Source organism: Aulonocara stuartgranti (assembly GCF_965226115.1).
Source record: "Aulonocara stuartgranti genome assembly, chromosome: 7".
Taxonomy (NCBI): Eukaryota; Metazoa; Chordata; class Actinopteri; order Cichliformes; family Cichlidae; genus Aulonocara; species Aulonocara stuartgranti.
In genome coordinates, this window is record NC_138945.1 from 19,415,049 (window position 1) to 19,432,516 (window position 17,468).

The 17,468-nt window shown below is 41.9% G+C and overlaps 2 protein-coding genes and 1 long non-coding RNA gene across 8 annotated transcripts in view; 2 read left to right on the forward strand and 1 right to left on the reverse strand.

Moving 5' to 3' along the window:
* Positions 1-17,468, forward strand: part of LOC309709843 (uncharacterized protein) — a 51,152-nt gene that overhangs the window by 3,470 nt on the left and 30,214 nt on the right. For 3 of the 5 annotated variants that reach the window (XM_082538725.1, XM_082538727.1, XM_082538724.1), the window contains exons 2-3: positions 9,509-13,296; positions 16,947-17,021. In XM_082538725.1, coding sequence (XP_082394851.1) covers positions 10,337-13,296; positions 16,947-17,021 — 3,035 coding nt within the window. In that variant the 5' untranslated portion in view covers positions 9,509-10,336. The remainder of the gene's footprint in view (positions 1-9,508; positions 13,297-16,946; positions 17,022-17,468) is intronic. The other 2 variants (XM_082538723.1, XM_082538726.1) reach the window with 2 other exon arrangements.
* On the reverse strand, positions 179-5,216 carry LOC309710903 (uncharacterized protein). Of its 2 annotated transcripts, none has more exons than XM_082540760.1 (5): positions 5,100-5,216; positions 2,803-2,854; positions 1,786-1,941; positions 1,457-1,552; positions 179-1,287 (listed from the first exon to the last, which is right to left on the reverse strand). In XM_082540760.1, exons 3-5 carry the CDS (start codon positions 1,897-1,899, stop codon positions 1,048-1,050), a joined length of 450 nt encoding a protein of 149 aa, XP_082396886.1. In that variant the 5' UTR covers positions 1,900-1,941; positions 2,803-2,854; positions 5,100-5,216; the 3' UTR covers positions 179-1,047. The 2 variants fall into 2 exon arrangements, with proteins under 2 accessions (XP_082396886.1, XP_082396887.1); XM_082540761.1 differs by having other exon boundaries at positions 1,786-1,947.
* LOC309710904 lies at positions 1,458-2,007 on the forward strand. The gene is made up of 2 exons (XR_014277827.1): positions 1,458-1,565; positions 1,895-2,007. It is a non-coding gene; the product is annotated as an uncharacterized lncRNA (long non-coding RNA).

The following is a 17,468-nucleotide window of genomic DNA, read 5'->3' on the forward strand; positions in this document are numbered from 1 at the left end:
TAAGGTCGTGTTAAATGTACCAGAATAATTTGTTTCCTTTACACTTATGTCCCAAACTTATATTCAAATCAATCAAATTGTTAATTTCTCTCCATTTCAATTAAGTTAAGTTTACTTAAAAAATATTGCTTACCCTGATTTGTAGTTTTTAAAAACGTCAATAATGAAAACTACAACATTCTTTCACATCATTTATTAATGCAAAATTTGTTGCAAACAGAATAAGAATCCACATCTCTAAGGGAAATTGCTGCAATTTGTATAATACAAATTACAAAACTTTTGCCTATGAACTAGTAGCTTTAAAAAGCTGTATTCAAACAAAACAGAAACAACAGACAAGAGAAATGTTAACCAATGTTTCTCTTCCTCTAAAAAAGAAAAAAAAAAAAAAAACAAACTCCTTACATAAAAGAATAAAACACTACCAGCAGTATAATGTATCACAATTAGAAACTGATGCATCCACAAACTAACCAGTTTCAGACTTGCTGTTCTGCGATCCATATTTAGAAATTGCATTTTAATAAGGTAATTAGACTTAAAATTAAACTTGTGTTTTCCTTACTGCTTATTGACCACTGTCTTTCCATTCTAGTCCTTCCTTGAAGATTCTGAATGTTTTACATATTTTCTGACCTAACATACTCGCTTCAAAACAATTAATAGTCTTTAAAGTGTTACCAGTGTGGTAATCATGAATGGTTTTTTTTGTTTTTTTTATCCGGTTGAGTTAACACTGATTATACGCAGGGCAGCAGCTATAACTGAATAATTACAAAGTTGCTCTTCAAGCTACTCAAATGTACCACACGTGAAACATTCATTATTGAAAGTTAAAATGTTCAATCGAAACATAACACAGAACAAATGATGGTTGTACAAGAGTTTCACTCCTATTCACAAGAGCACCAGTCATTGGTAATTTACATAACAGCATTCTCTTGATGTGTTATTTTAGAAATCTTCCTATCCAGTAGCAATTTTGTTCTTCAGCCCAAAGACTTTGGGGGAGAGCTTTTCACCATCGAATCCCATCAACACTTTCTAAATGAATTCATAATAGTCCTTCAATTCCTTGGGGAAGGCTAGGTTTAGTGCATAGATTACTCCAAGCATCAATGCACAAGCTTGCGCCAGAGATCCAATGTTGTCCATGACTATCTCCCCTTCAACAAATATTCCAATGTCATCATAATGTCCATTTTGTCCATCCTCCCTGTTGATGACATAAATGCCCATGGTGTGCTTCTTCAGGTCTCTCTGGATATCATCTCCTTCAATGTCCTAAACATTTAATAAAAAGGTAAAAGAAAAAACAATTAACTCTACAATTAAATTCCAATCTAGTCGTTTGTGTGTGTGTGTGTGTGTGTGTGTAATACACACACACACAGATATCTATCTAAAAAGTGTGTGTATAGATGACTTGCTTACAATGACTTAAATGACTTACAAAGAACTCCCGAATAAGGCTTCCGTCCTCTTCACCAAGGTAGAGGCAAAGTGCCCTGAGAACTGCTTCCCTTTTCACTTTAACATCACTTTCAGCCTGTTTAAAGAGAGTTGCTGATTAAACCAATTTGGAAAAAAGAACAATGTCTGAAATTCGCAATAAGTAAATTTTATCATATGTCAGTTCAAACATAGTAAATAAAATTTATATATGAAATTTCAAAATTTAGATTGCTTGGCTGGTCACCTAAAACGGCTTATTGGACTCACCAGTGACCTGCCACTTAAGACAAAAGAAATCCAAATAGAATTTGCAATATTCAGATTTACCTCTTGCATGATCTGCAAGTGGTGGGCAAGTTTCTGCCCAGAAACACCGCCCTTCTTCTGGAAAACTGTCATCAGCTGAGGTGTAATTCTGTCTAACTGTGCCGCGAAGGTCATCTCCAGTTGAAGTGTTGTAATACACTGGAATTCAGCATTTACCTGTATCTCACACACACACACACACACACACACACACACACACACACACACACACACACACACACACACACACAGAAAAAAAGAAGACTGGTGCTTAATCATTGGTATGATTATTTTGTTATTTCTTCATTAAATGCTACAATGCAATTGCCATCACTTCATAAAGCATGATTATCATATGGGTTAGTATACAGTGCATGAAGGATGTTACTACTGTTAATCAAAGAAGAAATGAATGGCATCAGTCCATTTAACGGGTTTAAAGGGTTTTAAAAAGCAGATATTTGTCTGTTTCAGGTGGTTGGCAACACATTTTCCTGTGCTCTTTGTCCACTGGTGGGAGTGTCTCACCTGTGAGGTCAGCGGGGCAGAACTCTGCCATCAGCAACAGAGAGCAGAGAAAATTTAGATGTGCAACTAAAAACATGCTTGCCATGTAAGCCCCAAACATCTCTGAAATTGCTCTGCAAACTTCAGAGTACTTATACTTCAGGAGTCCTGTGGGTACCGTAAAGACTCATGTATGCAAACAAACCACATTTTTTTTTGCAATCTGATCCTTTTTCTCTTGGCTGTTTCCTTCAGGGATCACCACAGTGAATGATCCACCTCCATCTAACCCTATGCTCTGCATCCTCTTAACTCACAAGAACTAAATTCCTGTTTTTCATTTCACTTTCGCAAGTTTTTTTTTTCTTTTGTCCTGGATAAAAGAAATTTAATCATATATATTAATTGATATTAATTAATATCAATATTAATAATCACAAGAACCCTTAAGATGAGATAGATAAACTTGTCCCTGCAATACTGTGACAAATACTGTTGTGATAAATATGTAAGGAATTTGCATGTACTTACCAAAATAACACCATCTTCTTGAATAAACAGTAACACATAAGGGGAAGAAAATCTGCCAGAAAAGGAAGACAAATAAAAAAAAAAAAAAAACTTTAAAAAGACAAACAATTACCGTTTCCAAGCCATTAGTGCATTACTTCATGATACTCCCTTGTAACAAAACAAATCTTACTTGTGCCTCTGTGCAAACTACAGATGGCACGATACCACTTTTTTATGTCCGATACCGATATCATAAATTTGATTATCTGCCGATGCCGATATGAATCCGATATAGTGTATTTTATAATAAATAAAACTGTTTTTATAAATATTTTGCTGCATTTTGTATAAGTTCATACTCAGTTTTAAAAACAAAACATTAAAGCTATTCTGTTATACCTGTATGCAAAAAATACACTGCACCCAAAATATTTTATACTTCAGCAATACTGATCAACCTAAAAAACTTACACCATCCTCCTTATTCAGGTATTCTAAACAGTACATAGAAATATTAAACTAACTAATAGGACTGCCAACTCCCAGCAAAAATATTAGGAAACCACCCCGCACCCTTCGCCTGATAATGCTTAATTGACGTAATCTACTTTAATGCACAGAAATCAATTATTTTTCTATAATAATTAGATTCAACATTTTTCTTCAATACAGTTGCAGACAGCGCAGACAGCGTACCTTCCCAAAGGAAAAAGTGCTATATGTACTACTATTACTAGGGCATATATTAGACTTAATATTTACTACATACAATAATGGATCTCTATACATTTAACCAGATCACCACTTTGGTAGTAAGATTTAGAATAATTATTTATTAAAAGCTAGACATTTTAAATGAGAATAAGAAAGAAAATTATGTCTTTGTGTCTCCCTTTCCCTGTTAATGCCCTACCTGGCCCCCTGGCAAAACTTTGCTAGATCCGCCCCTGCACAGTTACCAGATGTCAGCTACATAGAAAAGGATCCTGGTGTTATTTGTCTCTCATAAACAGTTCATAACTTCCCTTCAACTCATTCATGTCACCTAAAATGTAAACCTGTTTCTTCATTACCTGTTCAGCTCTAATGATTCAGTAAAAACTTCTCCTGGTTTCACCTTCATGTTTCCTTCTCACCACATATCCAAACTATCATGACCAGCAGCTATTACGGCTGTGGCTCCAGAAAACATAAGCGGATACTAGAAGTAATATTAAAAAAATTCTAGCAACAGCTTATCAAGCTTAAACGTGCTGCTGTTGTTTATCTGCCGTTTTCCTCTTTCTAGCGCAAACTGGGTGACTAACAAATGAGAGAGACTAGCGACAGAAAAGCCGATCACCTGATAATCGATCAGTTTCATGATTGAAGTAGCAACAGGAGAGGGAGGGGGGAGAATGAGGGAAGAAGTTTTAGCTGTTCAGCATGAAGACACCGAATAACTCCAGCTTTGTGTCTTTTTTCATTCTAGCTGAAGTATAAAACAAATCGCTTCCTTTCCCCCTCAATACAAAACTCCGACAGCCAGTCCAGCTGTGGCTCCATACATCGGTTGTTAAGCTCAACATGGAAATACTATGCAAACATAAAGAGATGAACTTACACACTTGCTTTACTTCTCTGTGTTAGTTTTCTCTGAGATTAAATGCAGCGGTTTGGAAGCACGTAGCGAGGCTTCAAATGCTAAACCAGACCGCTGACAGGTCTTGCACTCAACAGCTCTATCAAGTGAAGCAACTTCTTTTCTGAGTTAATTTCAGTTCTGACAAACATCACTCTCAGTGCCTTTTGATCTCACATTTTTGGCAACCACTGAGTTATTCTCCTCCACAGTTTACAACCATTATTTTTTTCTGCACAAAAGGCGTTGTGCAACGCCAATCCTACTTATTTATTTCCTACTGCACCCCTGACTGTGCAGGTGCGTTCAGAAGCCCCCTCCCCCGCCCGACTATTCCTTAATGCCAATGTTGTGGCGGGAGGGACGATTTCTCAACTTAAAACTGCAGGCGACTGTACAGTGAACTTTACAGCTAACTACAGAGAAATTGCCTCGTTCCATAATTTGTTAGTACAAAGTGTGCCACAAGAACTAAGCTAAAAACATATGACATTTTAACGCATCAATACAATTACTCTTTTAATAGAGCAGTAGCTAATAGAGCACATAGCTAGCTTAAGTCAAATTCATGACAAAGTTCAGAGGTGTACAACTACTTAGACTTCTTTCTCCATGTGCACACGTCTTAAAGAGTCAACATGCTTTGACTGAGGTAAAAAAATAAAACAAAAACGACCGTAAAAGGTTTACTTACCGAAGCTAGACCACCTTTATATGAAGTTGTGCGATTAACTTGAGCCCGCTTGCAGCACACAAAGAGTCCGCTTCTTCAGTCCGCGTGCAAAATGGTGGCCTGTCCTAACGCATGCGCAAAATGGCCCAGCAGGAGGCTATGGAAAACATACTTAAGCATTTTGAGCTACATTTAATTAACTAAAATTAATTGGATTAAAACGCAGGGAATGTATTCTGGAGTTACTCGAATTATATATGTAGACAGGAATTACTCATTTGAATTGAAAAGATATACCAAAATATAATATGCTATATTTAAAAGGAGACAATATCACTTTTTTCAGTGTAGACTGATCATTCTGAAAAACAAACCAAGCCAAGCACAAAACCTTATTGGTGGAGTTGCTTAGTTTAAGCCTTCTTCAGTACAGTAACGAATGCTCACAATTAGAATAAACTGGAGGGAAAAGAAGGGTGTGTTTGTTGGACTGAAATGCTAGCTACCAGGTTTTCGTCCTAACATTCTGAAACTTTAAATTTGACATTTTAACCATGGTCGTCCAGGTTTTGGGATTAGATGTCGTGAATAAGAGGTCAATCAGACCAGCAAGCCAAAAGCACCATTAGCTTATATGGTAGTGATCATATAAATAGATGATATAACAGGGTCTGCTTTCTCATTAAACTTTAAATTTCACTGTAGTTTATCAAATGAGCACCTTACTATACTAAGAAAGCTTTTCCACTAGTCATTTAAACTGTAAACTATTTAGGAAAGTGCCTGCTGAGTTCATAAATCAAGTTGCAGCCGGAGGAGTCTCCCCCTACAGGTCATTGGAAATAATGTAATTTTATGATAGAGTTTCGTTAGAGATTCGTTGAACAAGAGACACATGCAGCCATCAGCACCAGTAAACTGCACAAGACCATCTTTTTAATGCATGGCGGTTAACATCCAGAGGCTAAACTTCTTTCATTCTCAGCCACGGTGGTTACCACTTGGGCAATAGCTTTATTTTATACTGCTTGATTATATAAAACTTCCTTTGCAGCTAGAGCTTGCTGAAAAACAGCTTGCCAAGATTGAAGCTGGTCAAATTGGAATGCCAGTAGCCTACATAGTCATAATCAAACAAACCAGCATTTACATTTAGACGCTATTACACAAGTGTCTGACAGGAATGACAATGGCTGTGTTCGCCGTGTTGCGTTGGGTATCTAATGAATTAAGAATCATAATTTAATTTGTGTTTGTTTAATTTAATTTGCTGTTAAGCATAATCTGGCTCAAGACTTTCAGCGATGAGAGGCAGCTACAGCAGTAGTACCGTTTTCTAATTTAAGTACCAGCACCGAGGACAATACTTTTACTTGCTTTACTTCATATACTCCCTTGCTTCTAATAATAATAATATGTTAAACCTATATATAATTCTAGGCTGTTGATTTGCGCGTGCATGCAAAAGCCTTTTATTTGCATTTTTAAATGCACTTGCTGGTTTTATTGTATTAGATAAAACTGAACATCCCTTTGTTTGTGAGATTGCTGAGCTGTACTACACTCAGTGCTTACCTAACAAAGTAGTCATCTGCAGGCAACTCCCAAGGAGCTGCTCTTGAATTGGAAATCTCTTTGGACAAGAACACAAACACCAAAACGGCTTATGCATTTTGCATCTCGTCTCTGAGCCGACCGTGGTGTAAATTTCTGTGACAAAGCACAGGTATAACTCTTAACCTCCGTGTGCTTACAGGACCGATAGCTGATCATATAGCTTTTCTTAGTTCCTCTCCACTTCTCCCTTAAATGCCCTGACACGCTGATGCTCCTGATTTACCACTTCACTGAACCCTAACCATGACATTTCCTCTGCTGCCAGGGGTTGCTTCCTCCTGCTTTTGCCCCCCCTCTGCCTGTCTGTCTCCCTCCGCCTCTTCCTCCCTCCTACTTATTCCAATTCCTACTCCTCTTGCTTTGCTATGTGTCTCATAGCATCTCTAAATATATCCCAGCATGTCTACCTCCTCTCCTTCCTCTTCCTCTTTCTGCCTCCTCTTCATCGCAGTCCTCTCTGACAAATTTTAAGCGTGCCTAGACAATCTGATCTGACATGTCTTTACATAACAATCCAATCCATGACACCTCCCATCCCCTCTGCATAGTTGGACCCAAAAGTGTGCTACTGGCATGGATACAGTTCTCGGTATCCTTGAAATCATCAGAATGTTATTATATCTGTGGAACCAATCTTGACTTCTTCTATTTTGAATGTTCAGATGCGTTTCTAAGAGTCACAACAGCTTAGCACGGGATGATCAGATGTGACCTTAGCATTTTCATGATGCACACACACACACACACACACACACACACACACACACACACACACACACAGAGGAAAGAGAATAGGAGCAAAACCTTTGCAAAGAGACTATGGTACATCCTAAACAATAACTGCTAAGAGTTACGACCCTTGCTAGGATTATGCCACTGCACACCTTCCACCTCTTCCCTGGTGATTTATCTCTTGTCTTCCAATAAAGCTCAACATGGAAATGTCACATGTGCAAAAGAGCTGCCCTCAGCCCTAGCGGTAAGCCCATGCAGCATTAAGAGGGGGATTCATTAAACTGTCAGCGTAAATTTTGATCCGAGGGTAGTTTGCAGAGTGAGGGGGATGAACTGTGGAAAGCACTAGACAAAAAGAGGCAGCAGAAGAGATTGCTGCAAAGCATTCGGTAGATTGGGAAATAAAGATAGAAAGATAGAGCTGAGAGTGGGTAAAAAAAGGAGAACGGCCAGATGGGAGAAAGATGAAAGGAAGGTGTGCTCAGGGTGACACGTCCAGAATGAGTAAGGGTAATGGCCCTATGATACGTAGAGGGAAATCTGTCAGGGTGAAGGTTGAAAGGCTGCTTCGTACAAGAAATGGGTAGACCATCGACCGGAGTGAAATTGGATATTAATGAAAAACACAGGAAGGGTGGAACCACTAATTTATCCAGGGAGAAGTGAGGAAAGGAGAAATCACCATCAAGGTCAAATGAACAGAAGTTTCTATGCTATAGATGAACCGTAGCTTGTGTTCTTGAGCCTCCGTAGTGCACCGTCACCCACGCCCGCATTTGAAAAAATGTGTGCCTCAACTCAGAGTCATTTGTTTTTTCCGGGTGATTCATAGTTAAGCGGCTCATCTGTATACATGGCGGCGATAAGAAAGTAAAATGAGAAGGAATCCCGCGGTTTGTTTCTAAATCCATTAATATATCACAGTGTGCATGGTTGATATTTCCCCTCAAGGCTCTATCTGCTGTGACTTTAATCATGATTAATCCAAATAACCATGTTTTTAAAGAGGTTGACGGGAGGGAGGGAGGGAGGGAGGGAGGGAGGGAGGGAGGAGGGTGGGGGCAGTTGTGCCAAAGATCCTCCTCTTCAGTGGAAAGAAAAGAGAGGAAAGCGAGGAAAACAGTGGATGTAAATAAAAGTGGCAGCCCCTCGGGTATCTCTCTCCCTAAATAACCTGGGAGCTGTGAAGGAGTCACTAATTACCCCTCCCACAGAAGATGGGAGGGTGGGTGGGGTGAGGGGAACAGAGTAACAGCCAGTCACACTCGCACAACAGAATTAGCCCGAGCCTGTCAGTGTCAGAGGCTATCACGGGGAGATAACGAGGAACAGATCCATAGATCGTGTAAGGCAAATGACAGCATCACGCCCGGCTGCCTGTTTCGCAGACAGGAAATGAAGTGATATATACTGCATGTATCAAGGCCATAGATCGTCAAAAACAGAGCACGGAATCGGGGTGACGAGAACATACTACTAACTGCAGCATGGTGGACAGACTGTCACAAAATGACCAGATGAATCAGAGAGGATGTCACCATGGCAGATCATCAAGAACTGATAACAGGGCAACAGACTGTAAAACATGGAGGAAAAAGAGAAATCCAAGGAATACGACAACAGTCGTACTGTGTGCCCATGAGCAGAAGTGATACTCAATGCAAAAATTATTGCTGTCACTAAAACACGGCTACTTTTAACAATACTGAGAGGAAAGAGCGTAAAAAAGGAATGAAACATTATACACCCCCCTTGGCCAGTGTGAATAGGCCTTAATTACAATCTCTTTTCACTTGTTTTCAGTTTACATTTCTCCACTGCTGATGATACACCGAGCCTTTTTTTCTCTCTCTTTTCCAACCTCCATCCTTTCAGCACTTTTTCTGAATTCATGTCTCCTTTTCCCATTCTGTGTTGACCCCCGCTCTCATGCATTTCAAAATAGCTGCCTATCTTACATCTTCTTCATTATCGGGAGGAACGAGCACATTGTGTTTCGATGGAAACTGAAGCACAATAATATGGAAACAATTACAGTCTCTTATTCGTCTCTCTCTTTATCTTTCTCCTCTCTTTAGGAACTCATGCTGCCTTCGACCATGAGAGAATGAGTCACGGAGAGAAGAGCTGAGAAAAGAAAGAAGCAGAGAGAGAAAAAGAAAGTGATAAAAAAAAATTTAAAAAAGGAAGCAGAAGAGACCAAAAAAAAAAGTTTAAAAAGACCAGATCATTATGGGAACGCAGTCAAGCCAATCCCGTACTTTGGCCATCCAATCTCCTGAGGGCCCAGGGGACAAAGCAGGTGGAGAAGGACAGGCTGCCAAGTAGACCAGCCAATGTGATGGACAGACAAAGGATAGGCTGCATTCCCTTCCTCTCCACTTATCTGCAGGTAACCTCCCTGGCCTCTGCAAGAGTTCTTCTTGCTGGAACGTTAAAGAGAAATGTGAATAAGAGGCAAAAAAATACATGTACAACTTCAGAAGACATGAAACAGCATGGACATTTTAAAGAATATTTGATGCTGCATATATTTATTTTTATATAAGATTTTAAAGGGAAGTTTAAGACAAGTTTTCTCACAGATATCTATACTATACCTTGAATTGGGAAAATGGTAATCCATCTTTTCTTGAGGACAATCTTATTTGCAAAGGAAGTCCTTGGTGTACAGATGAGCTGAGCAGCTAAATGCAATACTGTATAGAGACTGCTACATCTACAGTATTTTCTGGGATGAAAGTGAAACGTAGTCAGTCAATCGTATAGATCTCTCACTGTTACACTGAATATATAGTGATGGAGCGATCGCTTTCCTTGTTGACACACTAACACAAGAGATTCTCCACAACAGCAACCTGCCTTCACAGTGTGTGGATGTTGTGGGAGCGACAGAGGCTGGAGAAATGGTGAGCAAAGAGCCTGACCACTTGCTCACAGGCCAGACCAATGGCAAGAGCAGCTTGGCAGACAAGTTACCTGGGACAATGACCGTGCGCTCTGTGCTTCTCAATCGAGACTCCCCCGATATCGAAAGTCGCCTCAAGCGGCGCCGCAACCGCACCCACCAGGTCCGCTTCAAAGACCTGGAGGATGGTAGCAGCAGCAGTGGCAATAGTGGAACAGGGGAAAACAATAGCCATCAGAAGCCTGTCAAAGACTGTGACAGTCCACATCCTCTTCGCAAACACAGCAGCAGGTCCCCCCTGCCATGGACTGACAGGGACAGGCCACAGACCAAGGATCTACCTGGCCAAACCTCTGTGGTTGGGGCTGTGCGTGGTGACATGGCGAGCACTATAGAGGTGGTGGCTGCCTTTTTAGCTCGAGCGCCTCCTCATCCATTGACACCTGGTCCTACACGTCGAACCTGGGCACCACCGCAGGCTAACTCCCTAACCTTGCCAATGACACGCAGGCCGAGTACAAGCACCAGCACAGCCATTCAGACCTCCCCATGCCTGAAAAAGCCCCAATCTCTCCCTTCCTCCCACACTCGTAGCCACAGCCTTGGGGACTCAGTTGGGGTGGATGGGGATGACGAACATGACTCTCAAGACGAGTTCCTTACTCACAACCATGTGTTGTTACCTGCGTCCAAAGATCAGAACGGCCCTCCTGGCCCAGGGGAGCGAACTGTGGTGGAACGAAGGTCTAAAGTATCAAGGACCGAAATTAAGTCTGCTGTAAAACCCTCAAGGCACAGCTGCCCCCCTTTAGTCCTTCAAAATGCTGAGCCATACCACTGTTCCTCTGTATCCTGCCGAGATGGCCCCAAACGTCAGGGAAGCATTACTCCCTCAGCGATCAGGAGGAGAAAGCGTCTAAATAGGACAACGAGTGATCCTGGAAAGGAAGTGCACTACTGCACCACTCCCACACAGACTGAAAGTCCCCGTCCATCCCCACCCCCTTCAAATACCAAACTCTGTACCACTCAAGTTCAGACTGAGAGCCCACCCCCTCCTTTAAGTTCAAGGTACAGCACCGCCCAGAGTCAAACTGAAAATCACCATTCTCCACCTTCAAGTGAGGAACAATGCACAACCCAAATTCAGACCACCAGTACCAATCCAACCCTACCTCTGAATGCTCAACAGTGTACCGCTCAAATACAAACAAGCTCTCCCAGTCACTCTTCTCCTGATCGTAAACTTTCCACTACACAGACACAAACTAAAAGCCCGTTTGCTTCCCCACCTTTAATACCATCACCCAGCTCAGTGCAAATTCTGTGCAAGCCTATATCCCCAACAGTGACTCCAGACCCTCCTACTACCCAAACAACTACTGTGCCTTATTGTACATCTCCCCCACCTACAAGTGCACCAATACAAACTCCTGAGCACTGCACAAAGCTACCTTGTACTTCTCCAGCCAAGTTAGCTTCCACAGCCCCACCTCCTCCCAAAGCACTTTCCATTCCTTGCGCCACTTCTGTACCTACTGTTACCCAACTCCCAGTCCCCTATTACACTGTTGTGTCCCCACCAACAACACCCAGCACAGCCGCAGTCTGCTCCAGTGCTTCTTCAGCTGCATCGCCATGCCCCACCCAAAACTGCACCCCCCTTATGTCAAACGTGGTGTCATTCCCTCAGTTAACCCGCTCCACCTCTACCCCAACTATAACACCCATTGTAACTCCTGCTGATCCCACCAAACAGCCAACCCCTGCCCCAAATGTAATACATCAACCACCATCAGCAGCATCAAATGCTACACCTTCATCAAATGTAACTCCCTGTACATTTGTTACTCAAACTGCCATATCTTGCACATCCATATCATATTACACAACTACACATGCAGTTGGTCCCCATGCACCTCACTTGAACCCAACTGCACCTTCTTATGCCACAGTTATTCAAACTGTCTCTCATTGCAACATCCCATGTCAAACTTTGCAAAATACCTCTTCTGCTTGCACAGGCATAACCCCTTATTCCTCCCCCGTCCCAAAACTGAAATCTTGCACTTCTCCGCCTCCGCTTGTGAAAACCTATGTGTCCACTCTTGCAAATGTTCAACAATGTGCAACACCAACTAAAGCCATTCCTCTGTACTCTTCCACATTTCGTGCTGCACCACCGTACACCCCCCCTTCTCAGACCCCGTACAATGCTCAGGATAAGAGGGGCATTCGACTTCCACCTCCTCCTCCACCGCCTCCACCATACACACCACGAAAAAAGGGAAATGATCCGCCAGGTCCTGCAGTCCGAACACCCATGCTCAGGGCAGACAGCAAGGTCAGCAACAAAGATAAAGATAGAGAGAAGGAAAAAAAGGAGGATATAAAAGACTCACCAAAGCTCTGTGAGAGAGCCAGCTCTCTGAAGCACAGAGCTCAAACTCCGCCAGTTGCTGTGATGAAGGGAGAGAAGCAGTCCTCCTCCTCCTCCTCCTCTCCTGCCAAGGCCTGTTTTAAGCCCAGCTGTCTTAGCTCAGCCCAGGCTCAGCTTGGGGCGCTACACAAAATGCTCTGCTCAGGAGCCAACGTCAGGCCGAACACCCCCAACAGCCAACACGCTCTCCCTCCAAATCAGCAGGGATGCTCTGGATCCAGGGGCTGCTCTGCTTCTGGGGGGCGGCCTACAGCTGGGCCCCTGACTGCCACCCAGGCTGATACTCTGAGACAGGTCCAGGAAATTCTGGGAGGGTTGGTGTCTGGGGCCAGGTGTAAATTGGACCCATCCAGGGTGACAGAAAAGCTCTTGAGTCCCAATGGCCCTCTGCATGATATTCGTAGCTTGCAGACTCAACTTCACAGCCTGGAGGGGGTCCTGGAGACCAGCCAGAACACCATTAAGGTCCTGCTGGATGTCATTCAAGACCTTGAGAAGAAGGAAGCTGAGAGAGATGGGTGAGGCTATATTTAATTTCAGTGAGACAATTTACATAATGAAAAAGTGAACCTGCTTTGAATGTTATTAGACAATTAAATGACTGTTATCAGTTGTCACCCACAGATCACGCGCACCCTGCTGTACCCACTAGTAAGCCAGGAGGTGCAGTATCATTCTTTCTGATCACTGGTTGACAGAAAGTGACTTTTATGTAAGCCACATGAATAACACATAAACTCTCCAGTGTACGTTTCACCCTGGTAAGACAGAAAACTGAGACTTCTAAATTGTGATTATTATGAACAAGTCTGTTTAAATTAAAACTATGATCTTTAAGTGCTTCACTTGAGACTTTGGTGACTTTGGGGATTACTATAACATAACCAAACAACCAGTCAACAATAAACTTCATATCAACAGTAATAGAAAACAAAGAGAAAGCACAAGTCTCATATGCACCTGGGTTCATCTGATTTATAAAGCAATAATGTACTACTAAGCCTATTTGTTGATGATCTACTGGCTGTATTTTTTTGCCACAATAACAACTGATAATTGACATTTTACAGTTTCTCTCAAACATAGAAAAAACACCATAGTTAACCTGCAAAAGACTGTAACGTGACCCGAACCTTTCAGAATAGGCTTTTGTCTCAATGAATAAGTTACTCCTGCCAAAAAATGACAAGCTCATTTGACACTGTGTAAACCAGAGTCATCAGAATGTTTCGGTATTTGGTCGAAATAACTCTACAAGTGATTTCCTCATCTTCTAATTTCCCTAAAAAGTTTTGTTCTACATGTTTCTATTGACAGTGTTTCTATTGACTATATTGCATTCGGCTTATTTTCCTGATGATAACTGAGTGCTGTTGTGTATCAAAGTGAATTCAGATGATTTATCATGCAGTGTTTATTGCATACTTTGTAGAGCAAAAGTACACATACATTAGCATGTAATGTGATGAATAAAAATTTCCTGCAATTATCATACAACATAGTAAATTGCAGTAAACAGACCGTAAAATGTAAACATAATTGCAAAGACACCCCCCCCCCCCCACCACCACCACCACCACCACATAGATTGTCATCGCTTTAAGCACATAGCGTGGAAACAAGACACTGTTTTCTAGTATTCTACATCAATAAACAGTGCTGGAATCACTGGACATCCTGTTACTCTGTTGGCCACAGATTCTCAGCCACCTCACACCTAATGTGTTCGCTTTCAGTGTAAAAGAGAAAGAACCATTGAATGCCGCATCCGTCCTCTGCACTCTCCTGGATCTTCTTACATTCATGGCAGGCTGCTTGCCCTATAAAATGAGTTGGCTCTTCAGTGTTAACAAACTGTTGTAACTCTGTTGCTCTCAAGCTCTATAAAATATATACATACACCTGGATCACCAGATTTTGGTTTTCTGGTGGACTATTCTGCATTTAATGACATACATAATAAAGTGCAAAACTATTTTTTAAAAAATGGTAAATGGCCTGTATTTATAATAGCGCTTTACTAGTCCCTAAGGACCCCAAAGCGCTTTACACATTCAGTCATCCACCCATTCACACACACATTCACACACTGGTGATGGCAAGCTACATTGTAGCCACAGCCACCCTGGGGCGCACTGACAGAGGCGAGGCTGCCGAACACTGGCGCCACCGGGCCTTCTGACCACCACCAAACACAAAAAAGTCTGCTTTTAATTACAAAGACATGCCAAGGTTGTTAGCTATTTGCTTAAATGTCCTAAAAGATATTAGCAAATGCTAAATAACAGACGATAACAAAGAGAAATACTCTCTTTGATGTGCATACATTTAAAGCTGAAGGTTTTCAGATATTGTGTGTGACAGTTTGGACTGTTATTGAAGAATTGAGCCAAAGCAACTGGGAACAACCGAAGCTTGTTGAGCCCAAACTCTAAAAATATGCAATACACATACATGCGCAAATCTTACATGACAGCAGGGTCAGCACATTTTAATAGTTTGCTGGACTGTTCCGCAAGTAGAGCTCATTTCCTGAGCTTGCTATTAAAAAAGGCTGTTGGCCTTTTTAAAAAAATCACACAGTCTGGAATTTAATTCTAGAAATTTCACACACTAGTGAAGATGGCCCCGGATCACACCATTGTTCTTTGGCACCACGTGCCCAAGGTGGTTTCCAAAGGTAGTGTTACCAGTAGTGTGAAAGGTGCTGCTGCCTGGGGTTAAATCAAGAGCCTCAAAAGGGCTTGTTTGGTTTTAAAAGTAGTGTGAAAGCCCTGGGCTAAAAGAGGAGCTATCCCACAACTGAAGCTGTAAATATGAAATGACTGCAACCCTTGGGCTAATGGAACTGTAAACCCAAGGCTACCAGAGCCTTGCAGCACAGTTCCAAGCACAGTGTGAGAAGCCATCTGTTAATTTTTAACAGTCAATCGCTCAGCCTTTATTAAATTTAGAAAGATGGATAGATATCAAAGCCAGACATAACAGCGCTTTGCACTAATAGACTATCTCTTCTCTCATGGAACGGAGCAGACAAGTGGGTTGTTGTAGACAGATTATTCTTCACCAAAAAGGGAATATCCACAGCCCAGCAGTAATAACTTTCCAGCATCGTGTGCTCTGAATATTACAGATAGATGGTTGTTGCGCCTAAGCCTTGCTGTGATGAAGCTCCTCTATTTATAGCCAATCCCCCTACTGCACACAGTGTCAATACAAAGCTCTGTGGACAGAACACAATATAAATTTGGTCAGAGTGAAAAAGGCAAAAGCTAAAACGGCAGGTTGAGCGACAGAAAGAGGAAAACGCAACACCAGATTGAGCAGCAGCAGAAAGCAGGGGAGCATCTGTAGTTATTTTTACGACGTCTCATGTCAGTCAGGCAAGTGTCAGCTCTCAATATGCTGAGGAACTGATCTCATGTCAGACCACGGGGAGGCTTATGGGAGTTTGGGCGCACCTATTTCGCGAAGCCTTGTTCCTCATGCATGTATGCAGCAGGCGGGAGAGATTGTCATCAAGTGGTTTCAGATGCTCCATGCCTCTTTAGTGTAAAGCCATTCTCATCAAGTCTTTAATTAATCTGCTTCCTACATTGTAAGCAGCTTAGTAATTTCTTCTGCCTTATCATTCCAAAATAGTACATGTTTGCGGGGGGGACGCGAAAGAAAAATCATGGATACACAGGAAGGGATGCGTGTCTGTGAATCCATGGAAAGACTTGACTGATGTCTGAGCAGCGTAATCCAAATCACAGTGTTAACACTAATGCCAGCCCTTTGAAGACATCTGAACATGTGACTGAACAGCCTACTGTCTCATAAAGTGACACATCTTGCATGTTCCAGTATTTAAATTCAGTCCCCGGCCTTGTGCACGCAGACTTGACTTCTACCTCATAAGCATTATTTTATGCCTGGAGTGATATAGTGACTCATGGTTTACGTAACCGACCGAGCCCGTTGGAAGGGGTATCGTTCATTAAAAAATGATCAGGGGTGATTTCAGGGAGGAGATTGGTTTATATTCAGGACTTCGTGTGCCAAAAATTCGACTCAGCGAGGGAAAAATGATAACCTCAATATGTCTTTGTGGGCTCACACAAACACAAAACCATTCCTCTTTTATTTTGTTCCCCTGATATGTCATCTCTGCGCTTCTCAACAGAAGACATTCCTACAGAACCGGACAGGACATCGAGAACTGTGGGACCTGCAGGGACTGCGCGTGCATCATCTACAGGTACGTGGATGTATACGTATTTGGAAATCTGACTGTTTATTGCTTGCATCACACGTGAGCACCGAGAGCACAGAGCTTGTGTCGGTGCACAGTTATGTGCATCACGCTGTCACTTTGAGTCACATCAGAAGTTCAGTTTTATGGCTTGGTAGGATTGCCATTCTGCTCTGTGTGACAGCACGGACGGATATGAAGCACTCTGAGTATGGCCACTCGTTGCATAAACACCGCTGCCAGTTTTGATCACTGAACGCATTTATAAGAGCTGCATTAATCGCAATCATTCTCCTGCTCCTCCTCTAAATTAATAGGCTAAACAAGAAACACAGACTTAAGTCATGCACCTGTGTTCAAACCACTTTTTCCCCCTCCCTCTCCCCTTTTTGCTCCTCTCATTTTTCAACTCTCGTCATCTCTCTTTTAGACAGGCACTCACACACACATAGA